Source organism: Artemia franciscana, chromosome 4 (genome assembly GCF_032884065.1).
Source record: "Artemia franciscana chromosome 4, ASM3288406v1, whole genome shotgun sequence".
Taxonomy (NCBI): domain Eukaryota; kingdom Metazoa; phylum Arthropoda; class Branchiopoda; order Anostraca; family Artemiidae; genus Artemia; species Artemia franciscana.
In genome coordinates, this window is record NC_088866.1 from 49,582,665 (window position 1) to 49,607,015 (window position 24,351).

The following is a 24,351-nucleotide window of genomic DNA, read 5'->3' on the forward strand; positions in this document are numbered from 1 at the left end:
TTTTGAATCTTGACCGGTATTAAGCCTCTTATTTTCCTTTTTAAATCAATCTATTGATTCATAGAATTTTGTTAGAGCTCATACCATATGATCTCTTGGCTCTTAGCTCTTCTCGCCTCATCACAAGTGCCATATGAGCTCTTAGCTCTTGTTTTTTGTTCATATGCTTGTTTTATTTGTTCACATATCATTTTGTTCAATTGATTTAATTGACTCGCTTATTAGTTTGATCTGTATTCCAAAATCTTAATTGGGCTGCTAGATGCTTGGAGTTTTTTTCCCTAAAAACATTTCACTCTTCCTGTTTGTTCATTAAATCTTCAGAAAACTGAGCTTATTAATTTTTTTGAATAAAACAAGCATGTTTAAAGAAATATTTGATTTTCTAGGTCATAAACTCGTCTTCCAAAATGTTTTCTCAGCTAGAGATGACAATGGAGACATCTGAACTGGTATGTAATCTGCTTATTTCTTTCAACTAAAAACCTTACTATCAGTGGTCCTTGGTGGGATAGACGAGAATGTCGCTGTTTTATGGAGAACCATATCTTGAGTCCTCTCCGGGTAGGATTTATTTAAGTCTTTGGCGACATAGTTATCAGAATATCGCGTAGCAACGACCCCTGCCAATAATAATCCCAACTCTAAAACCAAAATTTTTGTAACAAAATGTATCATGGTTTCAGCTGCGGTTCCAAGGAGCTGCTTACGGAGCAGAAGTAGTAGTTTAGCAGCAGAAGTAGTAGTAGTCGTAATAGTAGAAGTAGTGGTAGTAGTAGGAATATTAGCAGTAGTAGTAGTAGTATTTATATTAGTAGTAGTAGTGTGCACATATTGTCTTTTGGTCAATTCAATGGCCATTCTTAATATTCGTTAACAGAGTCCATTAAGTGACCCATCAAGGCCCATAGGTATAGGAAAATGTTTTGATTTAGAAATAAAGGAAAACATAAACAAAGAAAGGGACATCTTCTCGACTAAAACTACACTATCAAATTCAGCATGTCCGAGAACCCTAGAGGTTTCAAGTTCTTACACGGAAATTTTTTCCTGAGTATGTGATCATGGTTGCGTTTTATTTGCTTGTTTGTTTGTATCTTCTTATGTTTTTCACTAGTGTTCATCAAAATTCCAAAGATCTAAAGCCCATTTTAAGCTGCTGATTTTTGCTCTCTTGCTCCACAAGGAATTTGGGCCAAACTAAATTGCCATATAAATCAGAGGCTATCAAAAAGGAAGCAGCTACAAAACCGTTTTCAGAAGCAATGTTGCCACGCTCTGACACAAAAGTCTCTAAACATGCATATAACCTAGACAAAATTAACGGGTATTATGAAGAGCTCAGCAACTATTGGGGAGAGGTCTTTGAATTTTTTTAGCAAGGGAAGAGAAGGGAGTGGTAATTGAAGCCACTAAAGATGAATTTTGGGCCCGATTTTCCTTCGCAAAAAGCTATCCAGATCAGTATGAAGGATAATTATCCGATATGCATACTGAAAAGTTGAGAAGTACATGTTCCAGACATATTTTTTGTTTGGTATAAAATATAATATTCATTTGATTACCTTCACAAAAGCAGGAGGGGTGTGGGTATTTTCTGCAAGCAATATTCTCACCACCTCCCGGGTGATATTTACGAAACAAGATTTGTTATGATGAAAACAAGATTTATACTAATATAAATCTTGTTTTTACTAATTTTTTTCCTTTTCCTCAGTTATTTCGCAAATTAGCTATATTATACAAATTGATCTTCAATTATAGGCCTAATGTTAGCGAAACAAGAGGACTTCTCCAAAAAAAATAAATTGCTTCAACTTTTGTCCAATTGTCTACAACACTTGTCAAAGCCTCCAATTGAATTGAGGTCATTCTTGATATTATTTTACAATATCAAGTTCTAGTTGCTTGTTTAGTTCAGGTCGAGGGCTTTACAAGAAGGTTTTGCTTCTTAGAGTGATTAAATAAAAAAAAACAAGTTTTTTTTTAAATGAAAGTAAGGAGCAACATTAAAACTTAAAACGAACAGAGATTACTCCTATATGAAAGGGGCTTTTCCTCCTCAACGCCTTGCTCTTTACTCTAAAGTTTGACTCTTTCTCTTAACTCTATTTTTAAAACAGTAAGAAACTTTAGCGTAAAGAGCGGGGCGTTGAGGAGGAAAAGCTCCTTTCATATACGGAGTAATTTCTGTTCGTTTAAGTTTTAATGTTGCTCTTTACTTTCATTTTAAAAAAACTTGTTTTTTTATATTTAATTTTTGGACGTTTTTGAATTAATGCATGTTTTGATCTTGGCTCTCCGCACATAAATAATCAAAACGAAATTTGCATATTAATTAATTGCAATTAATTGGAAGATTTTGAGAAAAAAGGAGCGAGGGAGGATGCCTAGTTGCCCTCCAAGTTTTTGATTACTTAAAAAAGCAACTAGAACTTTTAATTTTTTACAAAAGCTTTCATTGGTAAAAAATATACGTAACTTACGAATTAAGTTACGTAACGAACTTCTATATTCGTATGTTTTTATTGCGTATATGAGGGGGTTCAACTCTCGTCGATACCCCGCTCTTTACACTAAAGCTTAGATTTTGTCCCAATTCCTTAAGAATTACGTCTGAATCACAAAGGCCGTAGAATAAATAGTTGAAATTACTAAAAGTAATTTAGCGTAAAGATTGAGGTATAACCAGGAGATAAACCCCTCAGATGCGTAATAATTTTTGTTCGTTTTAAGTTTTAATGCTGCTCCTTAATTTCAGTGCTGGATTCCCTGGATTCAGCGGGATCCCTTGTCTGAGAGGAATCGGGTTCGAATCCCGGTGTACCCAATTCTTCAGTTTCGGACGGGGGTCAGTGGCGTGACTCTGTAAGCTTAGCCTGAGTTGACCCAGCTCTAAATGGGTACCTGGAAAAATCTGGGGAAGGTAAACAGGGAAGGTGTGCGAAAGCACAGGATGGCTGGCCCCCAACCCCCCATTGCACTTCCTTGCTGAAGGGCCAAGAAACGGAGATCAGCACCGCCGGTACGGACTGTAAAGTCTAATGCCGTATCATTTACCTTTTTTTTACCTTAATTTCAGTAGAAACAACTTTTCATATTTATTTTTGCATTGATTTTCAAATAATGCTAGAAAATCCTGCGCCCCCTTCATTGAAATTCGCTTCCTCCATGAGAAGTTTCTCCATGGAAATATCCTCCCACGTCCCCCCACTCAACTCTCCCCCCTAAACCAAAAAATCCCCCTGAAAACGTCTACACTTCCCAGTAACCATTACTATATGTAAACACAGGTCAAAGTTTGTAACTTGTAGCCCCTCCCACGGGGACTGCGGGGGAGTAAGTCGTCCCTAAAGACATAGTTATTAGGTTTTTCGACTATGGTGAATAAAATGGCTATCTCAGAATTTTGATCCGGTGACTTTTGGGCCTACGTGCCCTCCAATTTTTTTGGTCACTTAAAAAGGGCACTAGAACTTTTAATTTCCGTTAGAATGAGCCCTCTCGCGATATTCTAGGACCACTCAGTCGATACGATCATCCCTGGGAAAAAAAAACAAACAAATAAACACGCATCCGTGATCTGTCTTCTGGCAAAAAATGCGAAATTCCAAATTTTTGTAGATAGGAGCTTGAAACTTCTACAACAAGGTTCTCTGATACGCTGAATCTGATGGTGTGATTTTCGTTAAGATTGTATGACTTTTAGGGGGTGTTTCCCCCTATTTTCCAAAATGAGGCAAATTTTCTCAGGCTCGTAACTTTTGATGGGTATAACTGATATTGATGACACTTATATATTTAAAATCAGCATTAAAATGCGATTCTTTTGATGTAACTATTGGTATCAAAATTCCATTTTTTTAGTTTCGGTTACCATTGAGCCGGGTCGCTCCTTACAGTTCATTAAATAAAAAAAACAAGTTTTTTTAACTGAAAGTAAGGAGCGACATTAAAACTTAAAACGACCAGAAATTACTTCGTATATGAAAGAGGCTGCTTCCTCATCAACGCCCCGCTCTTTACGCTAAAGTTTGACTCTTTCTCTCAATTCTTCTTTTTAAAACAGTAAAAAACTTTAGCCTAAAGAGCGGGGCGTTGATGAGGAAGCAGCCTCTTTCATATACGAAGTAATTTCTGGTCGTTTTAAGTTTTAATGTCGCTCCTTACTTTCAGTTAAAAAAACTTGTTTTTTTATTTAATTTCTGAACGTTTTTGAATCAATTCATGTTTTGATTTTGGTTCTCCGCAGAGGAATAATTAAAACAAAATTTGCATTTTTTTTTTGGCTAAATGGCTTTCTCATAATTTTGATCGAATGATTTTGAGAAAAAAAGAGCGGGGGAGGAAGCCTAGTTGCCCTCCGATTTTTTGGTTAATTAAAAAGGCAACTAGAATTTTTATTTTTTTACGAATATTTTTATTAGTAAAAGATTTACGTAACTTATAAATTAGCTTACGTAAAGAACTTTTGTATTCTCATATTTTTATTACATATATGAGGAGGTTCGCTCCCTTGTCAGATCCTCGCTCTTTACACTAAAGCTTAAATTTTGTCCCAATTCATTAAGAATGACCCCAGAATCACAAAAGCCGTAGAATAAATAGTTGAAATTACTAAAAATACTTTAGCGTAAAGAGCGAGGTATTAGGAGGAGGTGAGCCCCTCAAATGGGTAATAGTTTCTGTTTGTTTTAAGTTTTAATGCTGCTCCTTACTTCCAGCTGAAAGAACTTTTTCATATTTATTTTTTCTTAGTTTTTTTTTTAAATAATGCTAGTAAATCCTGCGCTCCCTTCACGGAGATTTTCTTCCCCCATGACAAATTATCGATGGAAAGTTCCCCCAGCATATCCCCCTCTTCTCAACCCCTCCCCCAACCAAAAAATCCTCCTGAAAACGCCTGTATACTTCCCAATAACCATTACTATATGTAAGCACTGGTCAAAGTTTGTAACTTGTTGCCCCTCCCACGGGGACTGTGGGGGAGTAAGTCGTCCCCAAAGACATAGTTATAAGGTGTTTCGACCACGCTGAGTAAAATGGCTATCTCAGAATTTTGATCCGTTGACTTTGGTAAAATAATTAGCGTTGGAGGGGTCCTAGGTGCCCTCCAATTTTTTTGGTCACTTAAAAATGGCACTAGAACTGTTCATTTCCGTTAGAATGAGCCCTCTTGCAACATTCTAGGACCACTGGGTTGATACGATCACCCCTGGAAAAAAAACAAAAAAAAAACAAATAAACACGCATCCGTGATCTGCCTTCTGGCAAAAAATACAAAATTCCACATTTTTGTAGATAGGAGCTTGAAACTTTTACAGTGGGGTTCTCTGATACGCTGAATCTGATGGTGTGATTTTCGTCAAGATTCTATGACTTCTAGGGGGCGTTTCCCCCTATTTTCTAAAATAACGCAAATTTTCTCAGGCTCGTAACATTTGATGGGTAAGACTAAACTTGATGAAACTTATATATTTAAAATCAGCATTAAAATGCCATTCTTTTGATGTAGGTATTGGTATCAAAATTCCATTTTTTTAGAGTTTTGGTTACTATTGAGCCGGGTCGCTCCTTACTACAGTTCGTTACCACGAACTGTTTGATTACCATGAACTGTTTGATTTTCGTGGAATAAGGATGAAACCATATGAATAAGGATGAACCTCACAGTTTAACTACTTTCCCAGTCAAATTGATGTTGCTGCAGCTACGGTGTATATCCGCGTCTTAACTGGGACTGATGATTTTTTTTTCTTTAGAGGCAGTTCTTGGGAGATACATTAGTCAATGAGTTCCTTATCCTCATTGTGAAAAGATTAAGGTGGCCAATTTTAAGGGGACCCTCTTTTCTCGTGAAGCTTCTCGTATTTTAATTAAAAATTGTGACATTTCATTTGAATTAAGAGGTAAGATAAGATGTTTAAGAAAATATCTATCCCAATCTCGAAGGACCAAATTTGAATTTCGATGTCAAAAAACACCAACAGGAAAAAACAAGTATCAAATTAAACAGGTAAAAAGAATAAAAAAAAACCATTTTGGCTAACGTACTTATTTCCAGATAGTCAAACTAATTATATTATTAATTGAGAAATTTCATAGCAAAATTAAAGAGTAATGCATAGAAATTCAGGAGAATTCATAGAGATCATCACCAAATACATAGAAATCCAGACGAATTCATAAAAATCAGGGCAAGTCTAAAAATCTAGACCAGACCAGAGACATCAAGACAAAACTGTAGAAATCATGACCAGTCCATACAAATCCAGAAAAATCTTATGGAAAACATAACTAATGCATAGAAATCCAGACGGATTCATAAAAATCAGGAGCAACCTTAGAAATTCAGGCCAAACCATAAAAACCAAACCCAAACCATAGAAATCAAGACCAAACTCTAGAAATTGTGGTCAACCTCTAAAATTCATTATAAATACTAAGAAATACTGACGAATTCATAAAAATCTAGACCAAACTGTAGAAATCAGGGCCAAACGTAGAAATCCAGACCAAACCTAGAAATCCAGACCAAACCGTAGGAATCAAGACAAAACTGTCGAAATTAAGGCCAACCTTTTAAAAATCATGATCTATACATAGAGATCCCGACGAATTCATAAAAATCATAACGAGTACATAGAAATCCAAAACAAACCATATAAGTCATAAGCAATGCATATAAATCCAAACAAAATCATAAAAATCAGGGTCAACCCTAAAATTCCAGATCAAACCAGAGACATCAAGACAAAACTATAGAAAACATGACCAGCCCATACAAATCCAGAAAAATCCCATAGAAATCATAACCAATACATAGAAATCTAGACGAGCTCATAAAAATCAGGGCCAACCCTAAAAATCCAGACCAAACCAAAGACATCAAGACAATACTATAGAAATCATGACCAGCCCATACAAATCCATAAATATCTCATAAAATCATAATCAATGCATAGAAATCTAGTCTAATTCATACAAATCAGGGCCAACCCTAGAAATCAAGACCAAACTATAGAAATCATGATATATACATAGAAATACTGTCGAATTCATAAAAATCAAGACCAAACTGTAGAAAATAACGTCATCCTCTTGAAATACGGACAAAATCATGTTTTTTTTATTGTGACTGCTCACAGCTTATAAAGGGAGCTATTTGTAAACCGATTCTTTATGAATGAAGTGGTTTGATTTTATTCACCAAACATGGATTTGTGGAAGATTCATCTAAGTGGCTCTGATATGTTCTTCGGACGACCAAAAATTACTGTATATCCCTCTACTTAAGCTCTACTCAATAGCCTCCAAGGGGGTTGAGGACGTTTGGACGTAGCGGGTTTGTAGGATAACATAAAAAATGACCAAATAATGTGTGATGCAGGTTCGAAAGCAGAAATTTCCAGTTGGGTAGCATAAAAGTAGGAAGTCCATCAGTGTGGTAGCTGAGACGGCTGAACCCTGTGATCAGTGTTTAGAAGCAGTAATATTAGGTTTCTGAGCCCATTATATCCCTACCTACACCACTAGTTACTTGTAAGCCCTAATTATTTTTCATAATTTCTCACAACTAAGAAAATTTTTGGTTTTAAAGTTTGGTTTCTACCTACTCATTTGGCAACACCACTTAACAAAAATATTCACTAAATAGGATATGAATTTATCACTAATAAAAGTTATCTTAAATAGTAAGCAAAACGAATAGATAAGAACATTTTTAACTTGTTTGTTGAATTTTTTCGGTTTTGCAATTCTCATTAAGGAAAATAAGAAATTATAAAATCAATGAATGAAGTTTTAAACTCGCAATGCATGGTTGACTCCATTGCATAATATTTCCTCTGAATTGCTTAAAGTCAGATTTTTCCTTCAAAGAATAGTCTAATAGTATGCAAAACACAACTGTAATAAATAGAGACCTCGTTAAATTGAATGTTTCCATAATAAAGACGATCATCGCAAGGGGTCATCCACTTTCATAATCGTGCGAACCAGGCAGCGTATGTTTATGCGTTTGACGTTGAGGCAAATTAAGCAGAAATGTGCCATGCGTGAAATAGGTGGTGCTCTTTACAGTCAAGGGGTTGAGAATGGGTGAGCCCTCGAAATTGAAAATTCGAAGGGATCAAATAATGCTTCTTGGGGATGAGTTTTAACGCACAAATTTCCGATTTTCGTTGTGAAAATGTTCAGGAGATGCTAAAAAGCGTTCTTAATAACTCTCCTGTTAAGACTTCCTCCATGTTATATTGAAATGGTAAAAGGAAAGGGGGTTTGCCTGCTCTGATGATTTGTTTTTAGTGTATGTGATATTTTTGCGGTATGTTTGGTTTTTATTGTCTCGCCATGTTTTTTTTTCGGTTTGACACCCGCTGCTACCAAAAGCCTTATACGTTCATATTTGGGTCGTGATCATATTGGGGTCTATGTCATATTGGGGTCTATTTCACCAAAAACTAAAATCTGGATTCATCCTAATTTTGTTTAAATATAAAGGGCTTTGTAAGTTTCCACTTAACCAAATAAAACAATTTATTTTCACTTTCCCTGGTACTTTGAGCTAGTGTTTCCGAATTGAAAGATTTTAATCCAATCTTGTTACTTTCAATTATTGGGTGATTCTTTTTTCTGTACTTAAAATAAAGTGAAAATATTGAAAACGCGTGAAACTTTTGAGAGACTGTGGACTTCAAAAGAAAAAAAAAACTTTTTATGCAAATTATAACAAAAGTCGGAACATTTGGGCTCCAAATACAGAATCCCTTATCAACGAGTAAAAAGGAGAAAATACAAATAAAAAATTAAACAGCAAACTAAAACATGAATAAAAAAGAGAATAAAAATGAAAGGAACACATAAACTACAATAATTATGTACTATAGTAGCTATACTATAATAACTATAAACTATAGTTGGTGAAGCAGAAACACAAAGAAGAATGATAGCTATGTACTATCTATTCTCTCTTCTTTCTTTTTTCCTCTCTTTTATTCTCTTTTATTACTCTATTTATCACTTTTATAGTGTTGCTGGCTCTCTTTTTTTTCAGTTTGCCTCTTCCTGATTTCATGTTAAATTCTTTTCTCTCTAAAAGTTTAATCGTTAACAACCTGTTGATTCCGAAAGACAACTACACCTTCAAAGGGTAGCTATAGCTACCCTTTAAGCTACCTTTCTACCTTACCTTTTAAGCTTTAAGGGTAGCCTCCTAAGTTGTTTGGTGCCGTTAATTTTAGTAGACTTTAAGGATTTCTGTTCATTTTTCTCAACGTTTTTTTTTTTTTTTTTATTTTGGGTTTTAATCTCAAATTTTCTCTTTTTTTAATTTTGGGTTTTAATATCAAATTTTCTCTTTTTTTAATTTTGGGTCCGTCACTACCAGTAGTCTCATAGCGGCATTGTGGGGATCTGTTTCATTATAAACGGTATTCGATTGACCCTAATTTTTACATTTATTTATGGTTTTCATTGTAGTGAATTTGGTCCAACATTTACATAGTTGTGGCGCATCATTTTCACATTTCTGGGCCATAATTCTTGAAATATTTTGGTAGAGCCAGAATTTGTAAAAATTTGAAGCCAGAAAAAAATGTCAAATCCATAAATTCAGCTAACTTCTATTTGGAGCCAATTTGGAGCCTGTTTAGCTGTTTGGCTCCAATCTATTTGGAGCCTGTTTAGAGTAAATAAACGTATTTTGTGACTCTTTCTAGAAATTTTTATAAGCTCAGCGGACTTATGCATGTAGCCTAGGGCCATACCTTGAACTATTAGGGGTGGAACTGCAGTAATTATAATTACGGAGGTTATTATATTTGGAAAGAGCATTGAATGGGGATCAAATGTTTGATATCTTCTTGTTTTCTGATTTCTATTCTATAGGCCAAAATAGCCAAGGAATGTCTAACCTTGCTGTTTACTCCTGTGTTCTTACCTGCTAATATTTTGATGAACACATACATAAATAACCTTTGGAGCGATTCAACCTTTTCAACTGCGGCGGAGCTAGGAGTGAAGGCTTCCCCTGGTTGCAGCCTCTGAAGGGGCGCCAAACTATGGGGGTTTTCGTCAATACTATGATCTGTCTACATTGTGATAGTGCTGGAGGGGGGGATATGTCCCTTGGCACTGAAATCTCAAGTTATGCTTCTGCTATTTAATCAGTAAACGTATCTTGGATGCTCCATAAATTGCTTACATTTGCCTATGTCTCTTTAGTAAAATTATTCAAAGACACAAATGGATAAACCTTTAGGCAAAATTAGTATACAGATAAAAAGTCACACTTCCAATTCATCTGAAACCTTGGTACGAATTAGAAACATTAAGAAACGGCAGAAAAAAAAGTAAGGTGTATTATACCAAAAAAGCATCATTACATTTGAGTCCTGTGTTTAGTTCGTTTTCTTAACTTGACGATTTTTTTTCTTTGTTTATTTGTCACAAACAAACTTGTTCGCCTGTGATAAATAACTGATTTGTTTGTTTTTTGTCATATTTGTATGCCAGTTTTTGACCGCTTCCGAATGTCCAGTTACATTCAACTTTATCATTATATGCACTTTGAATGACAGTGTAATAACACGGCATCAAAATGCCTCTTTCTTCCCCTCCCTCCAACCCCTTAATATTGTTCTATGGATCGTCTGCTGTATGGAATTAGAGACCCCTGAAGACTGAAATCCTCGAGCATAAGATGGAGGTGTTTCAACACGCATGACTTGATGCTAGATTACTGCTAGATTCATATTAACTAAAGTAAAAACGATATTTTGCTAAAACTACTTTGTATTGCTGCAGAAAAATTACAATAATGGATGTGTTTGGCTTGTTGTCGCATAAATTTGTTGAATTTCTTAGGTATTATATATGAATATAAGTTAAAATGAGGGCATAAAACGGATAGGTCTTTAACTCTTTTTCCTCAATTCATCGATTTTTTTTTTATTTATGCGTTTATAACTTAGATCAATTTGATATCTATTTTATGTATAGCCCATTCAGTTTCACGGCCCTTGTTTTCACTTAAATTTAGAGATTCTAAAAAAAAAAATAACATTTTAGCCTTTTTAGTCCATTTTGAAAACCAATTTCTAAAAAAAAAAATTTTTATATAAATTTGAGTCACGTTAAAATTTATAGGAATGGTGTTTTTTCATCATTTTTTCAGGATTATGGTCAAAAATGTAAGAATGCGATGTTCCTTTTCAAAATAACTGTGAAAAGGGTGGCCACATTGACTACTCTCTGTATATACAGGGTTGCCATTCGGCAACTTCCTACGGTCATTCTGACAAATCAGATTCTATTTTCCCTTTCCTTGGCACTTTAAGTCTGTGTCAGTGGTTTTTGAGATTTCTTCTATTTTTGCTATTGTTTTAAATAAGTCCAATACAACAATTCATGCACAAGCACAAGGCTGAGTGACGTTAAATGCCTTCTTCTTTTACGAGCTCTCTCTCTCTATTTTTTTTCCCTTCAACTTGCACTAAAATACATTGTATTGTAATATTATATTTAGCACTTCGGTATTATTATTATTTTTCAGGTTGAGTCTCTCTTCTTTCATTTATTTTTATCAACATATAACATCTTTTTATCTTGAGCCAAAATACAATGCATCAAACAGTTCGTGGTAGAGAACTGTAGTAAGGAGCGACCCGGCTCAACAGTAATCAAAACTCTAAAAAACGGAATTTTGATACCAATAGCTACATCAAAAGAATTGCATTTTAATGCTGATTTTAAATATATAAGTTTCATCAAGATTAGTCTTGCCCATCAAAAGTTACGAGCCTGAGAAAATTTGCCTTATTTTAGAAAATATGGGTAAACACCCCCTAAAAGACAGAGAACCCTACGGTAGAAGTTTCAAGCTCCTATCTACAAAAATGTGGAACTTTGTATTTTTTGCCAGAAGACAGATCATGGATGTGTGTTAGTTTGTTCGTTTTTTTTTTTTTTCCAGGGGTGATCGTGTCGAACCAGTGGTCCTAGAATTTTGCGAGAGGGCTCATTCTAACGGAAATGAAAAGTTCTAGTGCCCTTTTTAAGTGACCAAAAAATTAGAGGGCACCTAGGCCCCCTCCCACGCTAATTATTTTCCCAAAGTCACCGAATGGAAATTCTGAGATAGTCAATTCATTCAGCATAGTCGAAAGACTTATAACTATGTCTTTGGTAACGACTTACTCCCCCACAGTCCCCGTGGGAGGGACTACAAGTTACAAACTTTGACCAGTGCTTACATATAGTAATGGTTATTGGGTAGTGTACAGACGTTTTCAGGGGGATTCTTTGGTTGGGGGGAGGTGTTGAGAAGAGGGAGATATGTTGGGGGAGCTTTCCATGGAGGAATTTGTCATGGGGGAAGAAAATTTTCATGAACGGAGCGCAGGATTTTCTAGTATTACTTAAAAAAAAATAATGAAAAAATAAATATAAAAAAGTTATTTCAAATGAAAGTAAGGAGCGACATTAAAACTTAAAACGAACAGAAATTACTTAGTATATGAAAGGGGCTGCTCCCTCCTCAACGCCCCGCTCTTTGCGCTAAAGTTTTTTACTGTTTTAAAAAGTAGAGTTGAGAGAAAGAGTCACTTTAGCGTAAAGAGCGGGGCGTTGGGGAGGGGCGTTTTAAGTTTTAATGTCGCTCCTTACTTTCAGTTAAAAAAAATTGTTTTTTTTTATTTAATTTTATAATTAAAATGAAATGAAATTTTTGAAAACGGATGCAACTTTCAATAAGACGACGAACTTTGAAAGGAAGCAAAAAACTTTGTTATACAAATAGTAAAAAATGAATAATAATAAATGTTATTAATCAATAATAATATTAGTAATAATGCTTAATAATAGTAAAGAATGTTAATTAATAATAATAAATATTATTTTTTATGCAAATAATAAAGGTTTGAATGTTTCAGCTTCATATCCTGAAGCCTTTATCAACTGGGAATAAAAACAAGAAGAAGAAAAAGCAGCTTGAACATATTAATACACGTCCTACAAAAAAAAAATCTCAGATCCGATGAATTAAAGTTATTGTTTTTAAGTAAATCTTATAAAGCATAAACACAAGGCAGGCTGATTCTTATTTACTATTTTGAATAACCGAGTTGTCTTCTGATATGACATTCTACCAAATGAAACAATCCCTCCTTTACATGTAATGATGCCTTCGTGGGGATCAATGTGCTGTATTGTTTACTCTTTTTTTTTGTTGTTGTTGAAAATACATCTAAATACATTTGTATCTTAAATATATATTTTTTCTTAAATGTTAAAGCGTTTCATAATTGTTTCTTCATATTTTGTCCTATAGAGGTGAAAACATGCGATGAGACCCCCCTCCACCTGGAAGCCCACGTCGGGTATCAAAAGACACTTATACCAAAAAGGATAGTTTGTTTACAACACATAATTTGCCTATAGCAATAGGAAAAATGATTGCTCAAATATATGGTAAAGAATACCAATTACTTGGGCAATGACTCTATAGGGAAGTTCCTATCTTTTTAGAAAGCGCCGTGCCAATATTCTATTATCAAACAAGGATAATATATAAGGCAGCAACCTGCATGTAGTAACTTTTGAATCGAATTCCAAGGTATTTTGGGAATGCATAATTTCATTCAGAATATTTTTTCATTCAGAAATATTTGAAGTATAATTAGTTTGTAAGGGAGTAGGAAGTTGTTATTCTCCAAAATATGTTATCAAAAAATTGAGTTTTGTAAAATATGTTTACAACAAAAATATTCCTTATATATCTGTACAAATATATCTTAATATAAGTTCCGGTTAGCAATTGGGGGAGGGGGAAGGGCATATGCCCCCCAAATGCTACCCCTAAATTTGAAAATACCCTTGTTTGGGTTGTTTTAGTTCTTTAAATTTATTTTTCTGGTTTAATTGTTTTAATTTAACTTTTTTGGTATTTTCACTGGAAAATTGAAAAACGACAAGCCCCCCCCCCCCCTAGGTTCTGAAAACTTGTTTTGTCCCTCTAAATTTTTGTGAATTGACGCCACTGGGAGTGATATATGTTCCTCCTAGATTTTAACCCCCCCCCCCAATGTTGAAAAATGTCTTTTCGAGGAGAGGGCGGAATTTTCATTGCAAAGTAGATTTTTTGGGTTTTATTAAAATTTAAAAATGACAAATTCACCCCATCTCTACGTTTAGAAAAATACATTTGTGACCTCCTCACACCAACTTTTTGTGAATTCATGTCACTGATAAATAATTTCTCAGACCATACTGCTTTTCCATTTACGAAAAATCAAGCGACAGAAACGGGTTCTAATTTAAGCAAAGCACTGATAGAAGTTAAAAACAAGCAACACATTAATTAATATATAAAAAATTCCGAATATTTTGGTATTTATCCACTGATTGTTAAGAAGAGAGGTACCTTTTATTGCACTGTAGGCATTTGTTTTGGTCTTGCTCAGTTCTAGTATATTAGTCCTGGAAATTGTTTATAATGTCCTATTTATCCAATGATAAAACAGTTCGTGGTAACGAACTGTTATTACTTCTTGATATATTTTAGGCATTAGACATGCTCATGATCAATAGAAAGCGCAAGATTACTTTTAAATCTTTTTTAGATAGTGGGCATTTTCCAGCATGTGAGATGTAGAGTCGATGCTTCGTAAAATACTCTGATCCTAAGTCTCTTTTTAATAGAAATAAAAGCAACAGTGTCGGAGCTTTTTTTTTTTTTTAAGTCAAAAATGTACACAGCTCGCTCCAGAGGCTGCTAAGCCGAGAACGTAGTACTTGAAAAACAGCTTCATCCGACTTTGCACTTTGATTTGGAATGATCTTCCAGGAGAAATTATCTTCAAAAATTTCTCTGTTAAATCTTTCAAAGGATGAATCAATAGTATATAAAAACCTCGATAAAAGACTAGCGGCAAATCAGATGTTCAGTCGTACCTACCTTGGCAAAATTATGATAAAAAAATTAAAATGAAGAATCAAAACCTTCTGTATACATAATGTAGTATCAAATACAACATAATTCCCTTCGTCCTCCTTTGTCAGATTCCATACCTGACTTCTTTATTTGAAGTCTTGTGATCTCTCTCTGTAAGCCTTTGAATCGTCCTAGAAAATGTTTATTTTAAATTTCTTTAACGAATATTTGACTGTAAACGACCCTTGTGTTTCAGGAGTCGTTCTTAAAGAATTGAGATATAATTCAAACTTAAGCATAAAGAGCGAGGTGTTGAGCATGGCGTGATTCCCTTCGTATACATAATAATTTCTGTTCGTTTTAAGTTTTAATGTTACTCGTTACTTTCAGTTGAAAAAACTTGTTTTTTTTAATATAATTTATCAAAAGAATCGGCTTATTATGCTTATTCCAAATATAAATAAATGTGGTAATCAGTGATAATAGATAACCAGGTTTGAAGAAGTAGTTTCAATGCTTCAAGCACCAGGAAAGAAATTAGGAAACTGCTACTCGCTGGCCACCACGTATCCAATTCGAATGGTGGCAATCAGTGGTACTAGATAACCAGAGTTCAACAACTGATTTTACTACTTTTTCAAACACCACAAAAGAAACTAAGACTCTCCTACTGGTCTGTCACCTCGTATCTAACAAAAATTGTGGCAATCTGTGATAATGGATAACAAGACTTAAACAACCGGTTTTATCCTGCTTTGAACACCAGCAAAGAAACTAGGGAAACTAGGAAACCCTTGCTGGTCGGCCACCACATATCTCACATGAATGGTGGCAATCAGGGATAATGGATAACAAGACTTAAACAGCCGGTTTTACTCCTGCTTTGAACACCAGCAAAGAAACTAGGGAAACTAGGAAACTCTTGCTGGTCGGCCACCACATATCTATCATGAATGATGGCAATCAGTGATAATGGATAACCAGACTTAAACAACCTGTTTTAGTCCTGTTTTTAACACCAGGGAAGAAACTAGGAAACCTTTCCTGGTTGGTTTGGAAGAAAAAGAGCTAACATCTGTAATCGGTATTTAGCTTAATAAAAGCCTTGAAAATTCCATCTTCTACCAAAATGAATGAAGTAAGTCTTCATTCAGTCTTTGACCTATATGGATGAAAACCAGTTTATATTGGTTGGTTAACTTACAGAGGATTATTGTTTGGATATTTATTTCATTGCGCAACTATTGAAATTGTCCCCATGTGTATCTCTAGTTCTTCCCAGCGATCCCCAATTTATAAATCTATAATTCAATGGAATTTAATACCCTCCAGTGTCGAGCTATCCACAAGTTTTCGGACGCTATATAACAATGTACTAAAATCTTGATATTATATTTCTCTAAATGTTTGTTCAATTTGCTTTAATTACCCTTGTTTTCTCTTTTTTTTTTTTTTCTTCTCTCTCTTTTTCATTTACAATTTTTTGTTGTTTTGGTCCTTAACAAGTTCGCTTCTAGGATCTTTATTATTATTGTTGTTATGTGTTTTCTTTTCTTTTTGAATAAATTGAATTGAATTGAATTGAAGTTCCATCAATCCTTGTGGGATGTCTTTTCTATACCGAGGATCTCCGTTTTAAATCGTTCGAACGCCTGGACTTACGCATTTAGTCAGTAAAATTTTTTATTATGTACAGATTATCTAGAGTTAAGCACTACATCATAGCCCCCTTTCCCCACAAAAGCCTCATGGTCAGGAATTTGAGCAGGGAATATGAAAAAGAAGGATGGTGCTGCCATGTCGCTATAAACCGTATGATGTGAAATACTCTGAAGATAAGAAGCAAAAATACTGAAATGCCTTATTGTTAGATCTCAATAATGCCATTTAGCGACCTCTTGACCCTGGTGTTAGCATAAGTGCCGTTACAAAGACGATTACAATGGTAGAAGAAAACTTTCAAGTGGTTCTTCAGATTAGCTGGAAAACGTCTCTACGGCATCGCTAAGAGGATGCAGTACCTTGCTGGGTCTCCTACCTCGCTTATTATGATAAATTCTAGCTTTTGGGACTTTACTATTTAGTATTGATTGGGCGGGCTTGCCCTAGCTTATAGATCTTGGATAAAAGATCCAGACAAATTACAGAAGACTAAACAAATACACCTATTTTCTTGGGAACCTTAGAATAAAAAATTCCTTCAAGTTCCCGCGTTTTATGCCGGAGATAGAGATATTCGGTTGATCAGCAGAAAATGTGACTTTTTGTTTTTTCGATTAAAAGGAACAGAATTTTCCTTTTAAATTTCGGAAAGGGACAGTCCCAAAAATATTCTAGCATACCTGCTCGGAAAACACTAAGAATAAGCTCAAGGGAAATATTATTCGAGACCTTTGGTCGCTCTAGGATGGTATGTCACCTGCTTTTATTGACAAGCTAGCCAACAAAAGGGATGGATATAAAAAAATTTAAGGGTTCTAGGCGTTTAACCCATCCCCCCCCCGAAAATTACCTCCGAAAAAACCTGAAAAATACCTCCACACACGAAAAATGCCTCCCTAGAAAATATCCCCCTCCCCCAAGGAAAATACTCCCCGTCCCGTGGATAATACCCATCCCGTGGAAAATGTATCCTTCCTCAAAGAAAATTATTCCCAAAAGTTTACTCCCCACTGAAAGTTCTCCCTGCAGAAAACTCCGCGAAAAATGTCTGCATGTTTCCGATAACAAATACTATCTGTATGAAATGGACGAATTACAAAACTTAAAAAGTTACCTAAACTTCTACAATGGGTTTTCTGATTGATCTGTAGTTTGGGAGGGAGCGAGATACCTCAAAAGGTGCATTTTAATTCAAAAGCATCCCAGCTCTCATTGGGCCATCAGATTAATACAGAATTAGTTCTAAGGGAGAGACGAGGGTAGGATGGAGGTAGAAATCGATGTATAATCGCCATGGCCGTAATCATATTTTTGTTTGGGGGGGATTACAAAAGAAACTTTAAAAAAGCATCAAAAATGTGAAATTGATATCTAGTCCCATATGATTTCTGGGAATATTCCTGGTCTATGCTGTTATGAAAGTAAAGAGTAACATTGAACCCCAAAAAGAGCAGAAATTATTCCGTGTATGAGGGGATTGTCTCCTCTTCATCCTCCAACTCGTGGTCGCAAAACTTTGGAGGGGGTTAATTAGATCAGAAATTGATAGTTCAAGTCCTTTTTTATAAGTCAAAAGTCAGACGAATATCTGTAGGCCTGTTTGTGAGGGTTGATTCTACATCTGATTTAATAAATAAATGATAGTTTTAAATGAAGGTAAAGAGTGGTTTTACAGTGAACAGATTTAATCAAACAGTTCGTGGGAACGAACTGTAGTAAGGAGCGACCCGGCTCAATAGTAACCGAAACTATAAAAACCGGAATTTTTATAACAATAGTTACATCAAAAGAATCGCATTTTAATGCTGATTTTAAATAAATAAGTAGGTAAATATACTAGTATATTAAATATATAAAAAATGGGGAAACAACCCTTAAAAGTCATAGAATCTTAACGAAAATCACACCATCAGATTTAGCGTATCAGAGAACCTTATAGTAGAAATTTCAGGCTCCTGTCAACAAAAATGTAGAATTTTGCATTTTTTGCCACAAGACACGTCACGGATGCGTGTTTATTTGTTTCTTTTTTTGTTTTTTTGGTTGTTTTTCCCCCAGGGGTAATTGTATCGACCCAGTGGTCCTAGAATGTCGTGAGAGGGCTCATTCTAACGGAAATGAAAAGTTCTAGTGCCCTTTCTAATTGACCGAAAAAGTTGGTGGGCACCTAGGCCCCTTCCCACGCTCATTTTTTCCCCAAAGTCACCGGATCCAAATTCAAAGATAACCATTTTATTCATCATAGTTGAAAAACCTAATAATTATGTCTTTGGGGACGACTTACTCCCCCACAGTCTCCGTGGGAGGAGCTGTAATTTACAAACTTTGACTAGTGTTTGCATATAGTTATGGTTATTGGGAAGTGTATAGACGCTTTCAGGGGGATTTTTTGGTTTGGGGGGAGGGTTTGAGGGGAGGGGATTATGCTGAGGGAACTTTCCATAGAGGAATTTGTTATGGGGGAAGAAAATATCCATGAAGGGGGTGCAGGATTTTTTAGCATTTTCATGGGACTTGGTATTAATTAAGTGACATATAGCAATCGCAAATTCTGTCGGTCCCGGTTTTACTACTTTAGGCACTTCCAGGTAAGCTAGGGCGATGAAATTTGGCAGGCATATCAGAGACCGGACCAGATTAAATTAGAAATAGTTCCCGATTTGACCATCTGGGGGAGGGAGTGAGGGGCCCATTAATTCGGAGACGATAGAAAAAAAATGAAGTATTTTTAACTTACGAATGGTTGATCAGATCTTAATTAAATTTGATGTTTGGAAGGATATCGTGTCTTAGAGCTGTTATTTTAAATCCCGACCGGACCTGATGACATTGGGGGGAGTTGGAAGGGGGGAACCTAAAATCTTGGAAAACACTTAGAGTGGAGGAATCGGGATGAAACTTGGTGGGGAAAATAAGCACAAGTCCTAGATACATGATTGACATAACCGGAACGGATCCGCTCTCTTTGGCGTAGTTGGGGGGGTTAATTCTGAAAAATCAGAAAAAATGAGTTATTTTTAACTTGCGAACGGGTGATCGGATCTCAATGAAATTTGATATTTAGAAGGATATCGTGTCTCAAAGCTCTTATTTTAAATCTCGACCGGATCTGGTGACATTGGGGGGAGTTTATGGTGGGGGAACCTAAAATCATGGAAAACGCTTAGATTGGAGGGATCGGGATGAAACTTGGTGGGAAAAATAAGCAGAATTCTTAGATATGTGATTTACATAATTGTAAACTTGTAACTCAGATCTTTTATTTTAAATCTCAAGCGGATCCAAAGTCATTTGGGGGGGATCGGAAATCTTAGAAAATACATAAAGCGTAGAGATCAGGATGAAACTGGATGGGAAGAATAAAAACCAGTCTAAGATACGTGACTGACATAACCAGACCGAATCTGCTCCCTTTGGTGGAGTTGGGGGGGGGGGTAATTTGGAAAAATGAGGTATTTGTAACTTACGAAATTATGACCAGATCTTAATGAAATTTGAAATTTAGAATTTTCTAGTGCTTTAAAGCTCTAATTTTAAATTCCGACCAGATCCTGTGACATTGGGGGAGTTGGAGGGGGAACCGGAATTCTTGGAAAACGTGAATATTTGGGTATATTTATCTTACGAATAGGTGATCGGATCTCAATGAAATTTGATATTTAGAAGGAATTCATGTCTCAGAGCTCTTATTTCAAATCTCGACCAGATCTTTTGACATTGGGGGGAGTTGGAGGGGGAAATCTTGGAAAACACTTGGAGTTGAGGAATCGGGATGAAGCTTGGTGGATAGAATAAGCAAATGTCCTTGATACGTGATTGACGTAACCGTATCGGATTCGCTCTCTCTGGGTGAGTTGGGTGAGGGGTTCAGTGATTTGGCGAGTTTGGTGCTTCTGGACGTACTAGGACGATGAAAATTGGTAGGCGTGTCAGGGAGCTACACAAATTGACTTGATAAAGTTCTTTTTCCAGATTCGACCATCTTGGGGGCTAAAGGGAGAGGAAAAATTAGGCACTTATAACTTACGAGTGGGTGATCGGATCTTAATGAATTTTGATATTTAGAAGGACATCGTGACTCAGAGCTCTTATTTTAAATTCTGACCCGCATTAAGCCTCTGATTTTCCTTTTATATCAATCTATTGATTCTTAGAACTTTGGTAGAGCTCATACCATATGAGCTCTTGGCTCTTAGCTCTTCTTGCCTCGTCACAAGTGCCATATGAGCTCTTAGCTCTTTTTTTAAATAACAATAAAAAAATACATTTGGAAAAGTTTTTTCAACTGTAAGGCAGCATTAAAATTTAATACGAACAGAAATTATTACGCGTATGAGGGGTTCACCTCCTCCTAATACCTCGCTCTTTATGCTAAAGTAATTTTATTAATGTCAACTATTTATTCTATGGCCTTTGTGATTCAGGGGTCATTCTTAAGGAATTTGGAAAAAATTTAAGCTTTAGTGTAAAGAGCAAGGTACTGGCGAGGGGGTGAATTCCCTCATATACGTAATAAAAACATACGAATATAGAAGTTCGTTACGTAAGTTAATTTGTAAGTTACGTATATTTTGCTAGTAAAAATGTTCGTAAAAATTAAAAGTTCTAGTTGCCTTTATAAATAATAAAAAAATTAGAGGGTAACTAGGGCTACTCCCCCGCTCCTTTTTCTCAAAATCGTCCGATCAAAACTACGGGAAAGCCATTTAGCCTTAAAAATAAATTAATATGCAAATTTTGTTTTAATTATTCATGTGCGGAGAGCCAAAATCAAAACATGCATTAATTCCAAAACGTTCAAAAATTAAATTAAAAAAACAAGTTTTTTTTTACTGAAAGTAAGGAGCAATATTAAAACTTGAAACGAACATAAATTGCTCCATATATGAAAGGGGCTGTTCCCTCCTCAACTCCCCCCTCTTTACGCTAAAGGTTTTTACTTTTTTTAAAAGTAGAGTTGAGAGAAAGAGTCAAGCTTTAGCGTAAAGAGCAGGGTGTTGAGGAGGGAACAGCCCCTTTCATATACGGAGTAATTTCTGTTCGCTTTAAGTTTTAATATTGCTCCTTACTTTCAGTTTAAAAAAACTTGTTTTTTTTTTCATTTAATCCTCAATTAGATGGGCTATCCCATATTCATTATGCTAAAGTAAAAGCGTTTTGGATTTGAAATCTGTAGCCATTTTGTCATCAAAAATGTTTTACTTACCTACTGTATTTCAAAGTATTTGAACCGAAAATTAAATTGTTTGAAGTTAATGTGCATCATTAACTGTCGGCAAACTGGACGATTTTGTCGACATAATTATTTATATCCCCCCTCCAAGCTCAAAACCTCTGCTTTGTGCTTCCTTGAGGTATTGCAAAAAGTAATTTTATACCAAAGTCTGAAATATAATAATAGCTTTTTGAGTGCTTTCATTTTCCCTAGTAAACGTATTCACCGTTCTCTACCCTAATATGTATGAGGTAGTTCATACTCATTCGTTTTTAATAGATAGACTGTCGTTAATAAATGTACACTTTTTATGGACGACATGTTTTCTTAGGTTTGTGTTATTTCGGTCCTATTCGGACTGAAATTATTTTATTCCAGGACAAAATGCCGAAAATTGACACTTTGTTGGGGCACTACTTCTTTTCTTACTAAAAAAAGGACACTGTATTTTCTATTTTTGTTTCGAACGAGCTCCTTTTCAATTATATACGACTAATAATTTGAAACTATTCTCCTAAGGAGGTTAAAAAAGTTAGGAAGTTAAGATAAGGATGTTTTGGAGTTAATTTAAAAGTTAGGAGGTTACCAAAAAGGGTACTACGTGATTCTATGCCAAGCGAAGTTTCAGTTGCCGAACAGTTTGCTTCCTAGATATATTGTGTCGATTTATAATAATTCTTTTAGAGTGTTTTCGTAAAAGAAATGCACATACATAATTGGATAAAGAGGAACATAAGACTAACGACGCTATGGTATATTGAGAATCGACCTCGGATAATTTCCTTGGAATACCAAAACTCCTTTTCTTCGGTCGGATCAATCCATTACAAGGTATAAAAGCTAGACTGTCTACTCATCCAGCCTTTTGACAGGTTGATTTCAGGAAACCGTTCACTTCAGTTCAACTCCCCTTCACCTAACTTTCAGATCATCTCAAAAATATGACTTAAATCTAGCAATATTGCCTTAATTTTTGTTTTTATGTTTATGAATATAAAGCATGACTGTTTAGAATTAAAATGTTAATTTGTGATGTTTATCACCTTATGGTGTGGACATTTGAGGTTACTTCTTTGCACATGGAAAGATCGACTGATGACATACTAACTACTTTTAAGACCTTTTATTTAACCTTTAAGACCACCCCTGAGCATTTTGCTCAGGGGTGGAACGTTATGCAGCCTAAGGAACGCTCCCCGATATTGTGGATGCCCTATTCTATGGTAAAAACGTACAAATTAAGAGCCAATCAGGGGCGTAGACAGGAAAGTATTGGCAGATCCAGCTGGATCTAGACACTGAGGCAACGACTTGCAGCGTGACACAAGCACGAGCTCAAGGTTCGATTTCGTTTTCAAGGTTCGATTGGGTTTATTTGGTAAAAATGGAGATGAATAAAATGTTAATATGTTAATATTAAGATGTTAATATCATTTTAATGTTAATACGTGATGTTTATCACGTTATGGTGTGGACATTTGGGGTTACTTCTTTGCACATGGAAAGATCGATTGATGACATATTTACTATTTTTAAGACCTTTTATTTTGTAATATAGCTATTTCTAATTTTTAGCTATTTCTAATTTTATGCGCTTTTGTTTACAGAACTTGCAAAAAATGCAGCTGTTATCTGCTCAATTCGGGTATCAGTATGAATCGATCTCACAACACGTGGAAAATCTTACAGAGCTGAAAGAGCACGCTGAACATATTGGAAGTCAAATTTGAGTTGTTGGATGAATTTTAAGTCGTTTCTTTATTGTTACTATTTATGATTTATTAAATTATGTCGAACCTTCCATTTAGATTTTGTATTACTACTACTGCAACAGTCGATGTTAAGTCACGGGAAACCAACACATTAACCAACATCCAACATCCCGAGCACTTTAAAGATTCTGCTTCTTCTGCGCCCGATTTTGTTTCTTCTTTGGAAATTATCCACGAAATCTCAAGCATTTTAGGATACTTTTTTGTTTTGTTTCAGAGTGGGTTAATTGGGACACATCCTGGTTTGTTTGCTTTCCTTTTGCTGTCTAACCCGTCAAATTGCTCTAGGCATTCGGTCAAGACTGCATCCTTGACTTAGTTTTTTTAGGATTTTTGGGGATCACGGCATTCTTGGGATTGCGTAATATACCATCCTATTCAAATTTGGTAGAAATCAAGAATAAGGTAATTGTCCTAGTCCATCCTTTTGGGGATACGCAGTTGATCTGAGTTGCCAGATAGAAAGGGCTGGTCCATTATTTGTCATCATAGCATTTTCAAAACTGAATCGCCTGATATACATAAAAATTGGATTGAAGTAACCTACTTGTGATTTCCCTTGATGGAAGGAGGCTATATAACTGCATTTACTAGATATGAGCATCAGAACCCCCCCAATATAAAATTTTGGTAGTGTAAATATTAGCTTCAGAGTTTATCCTATGTATGGTCTGAACCAGTTCCTTCGTCTGCAGGGGTGAAGAGTAGTCGGTGGTCTTAAAATGTTTTATTTTTATTTTTCAATGGCCTAATTTCTACATTGGTTGGGG

At 35.4% G+C, this 24,351-nt stretch overlaps 1 protein-coding gene across 5 annotated transcripts in view; it reads left to right on the forward strand.

Annotated features, from left to right (window-relative positions):
- The window catches only part of LOC136026538 (uncharacterized), a 45,822-nt gene extending 22,212 nt beyond the window's left edge, over window positions 1–23,610 (forward strand). For 4 of the 5 annotated variants that reach the window (XM_065703217.1, XM_065703218.1, XM_065703219.1 and 1 more), the window contains 2 exons: window positions 390–452; window positions 23,417–23,610. In XM_065703217.1, coding sequence (XP_065559289.1) covers window positions 390–452; window positions 23,417–23,539 — 186 coding nt within the window. In that variant the 3' untranslated portion in view covers window positions 23,540–23,610. The remainder of the gene's footprint in view (window positions 1–389; window positions 453–23,416) is intronic. The other variant, XM_065703220.1, reaches the window with a different exon arrangement.
- Window positions 23,611–24,351: the final 741 nt, after the last annotated feature.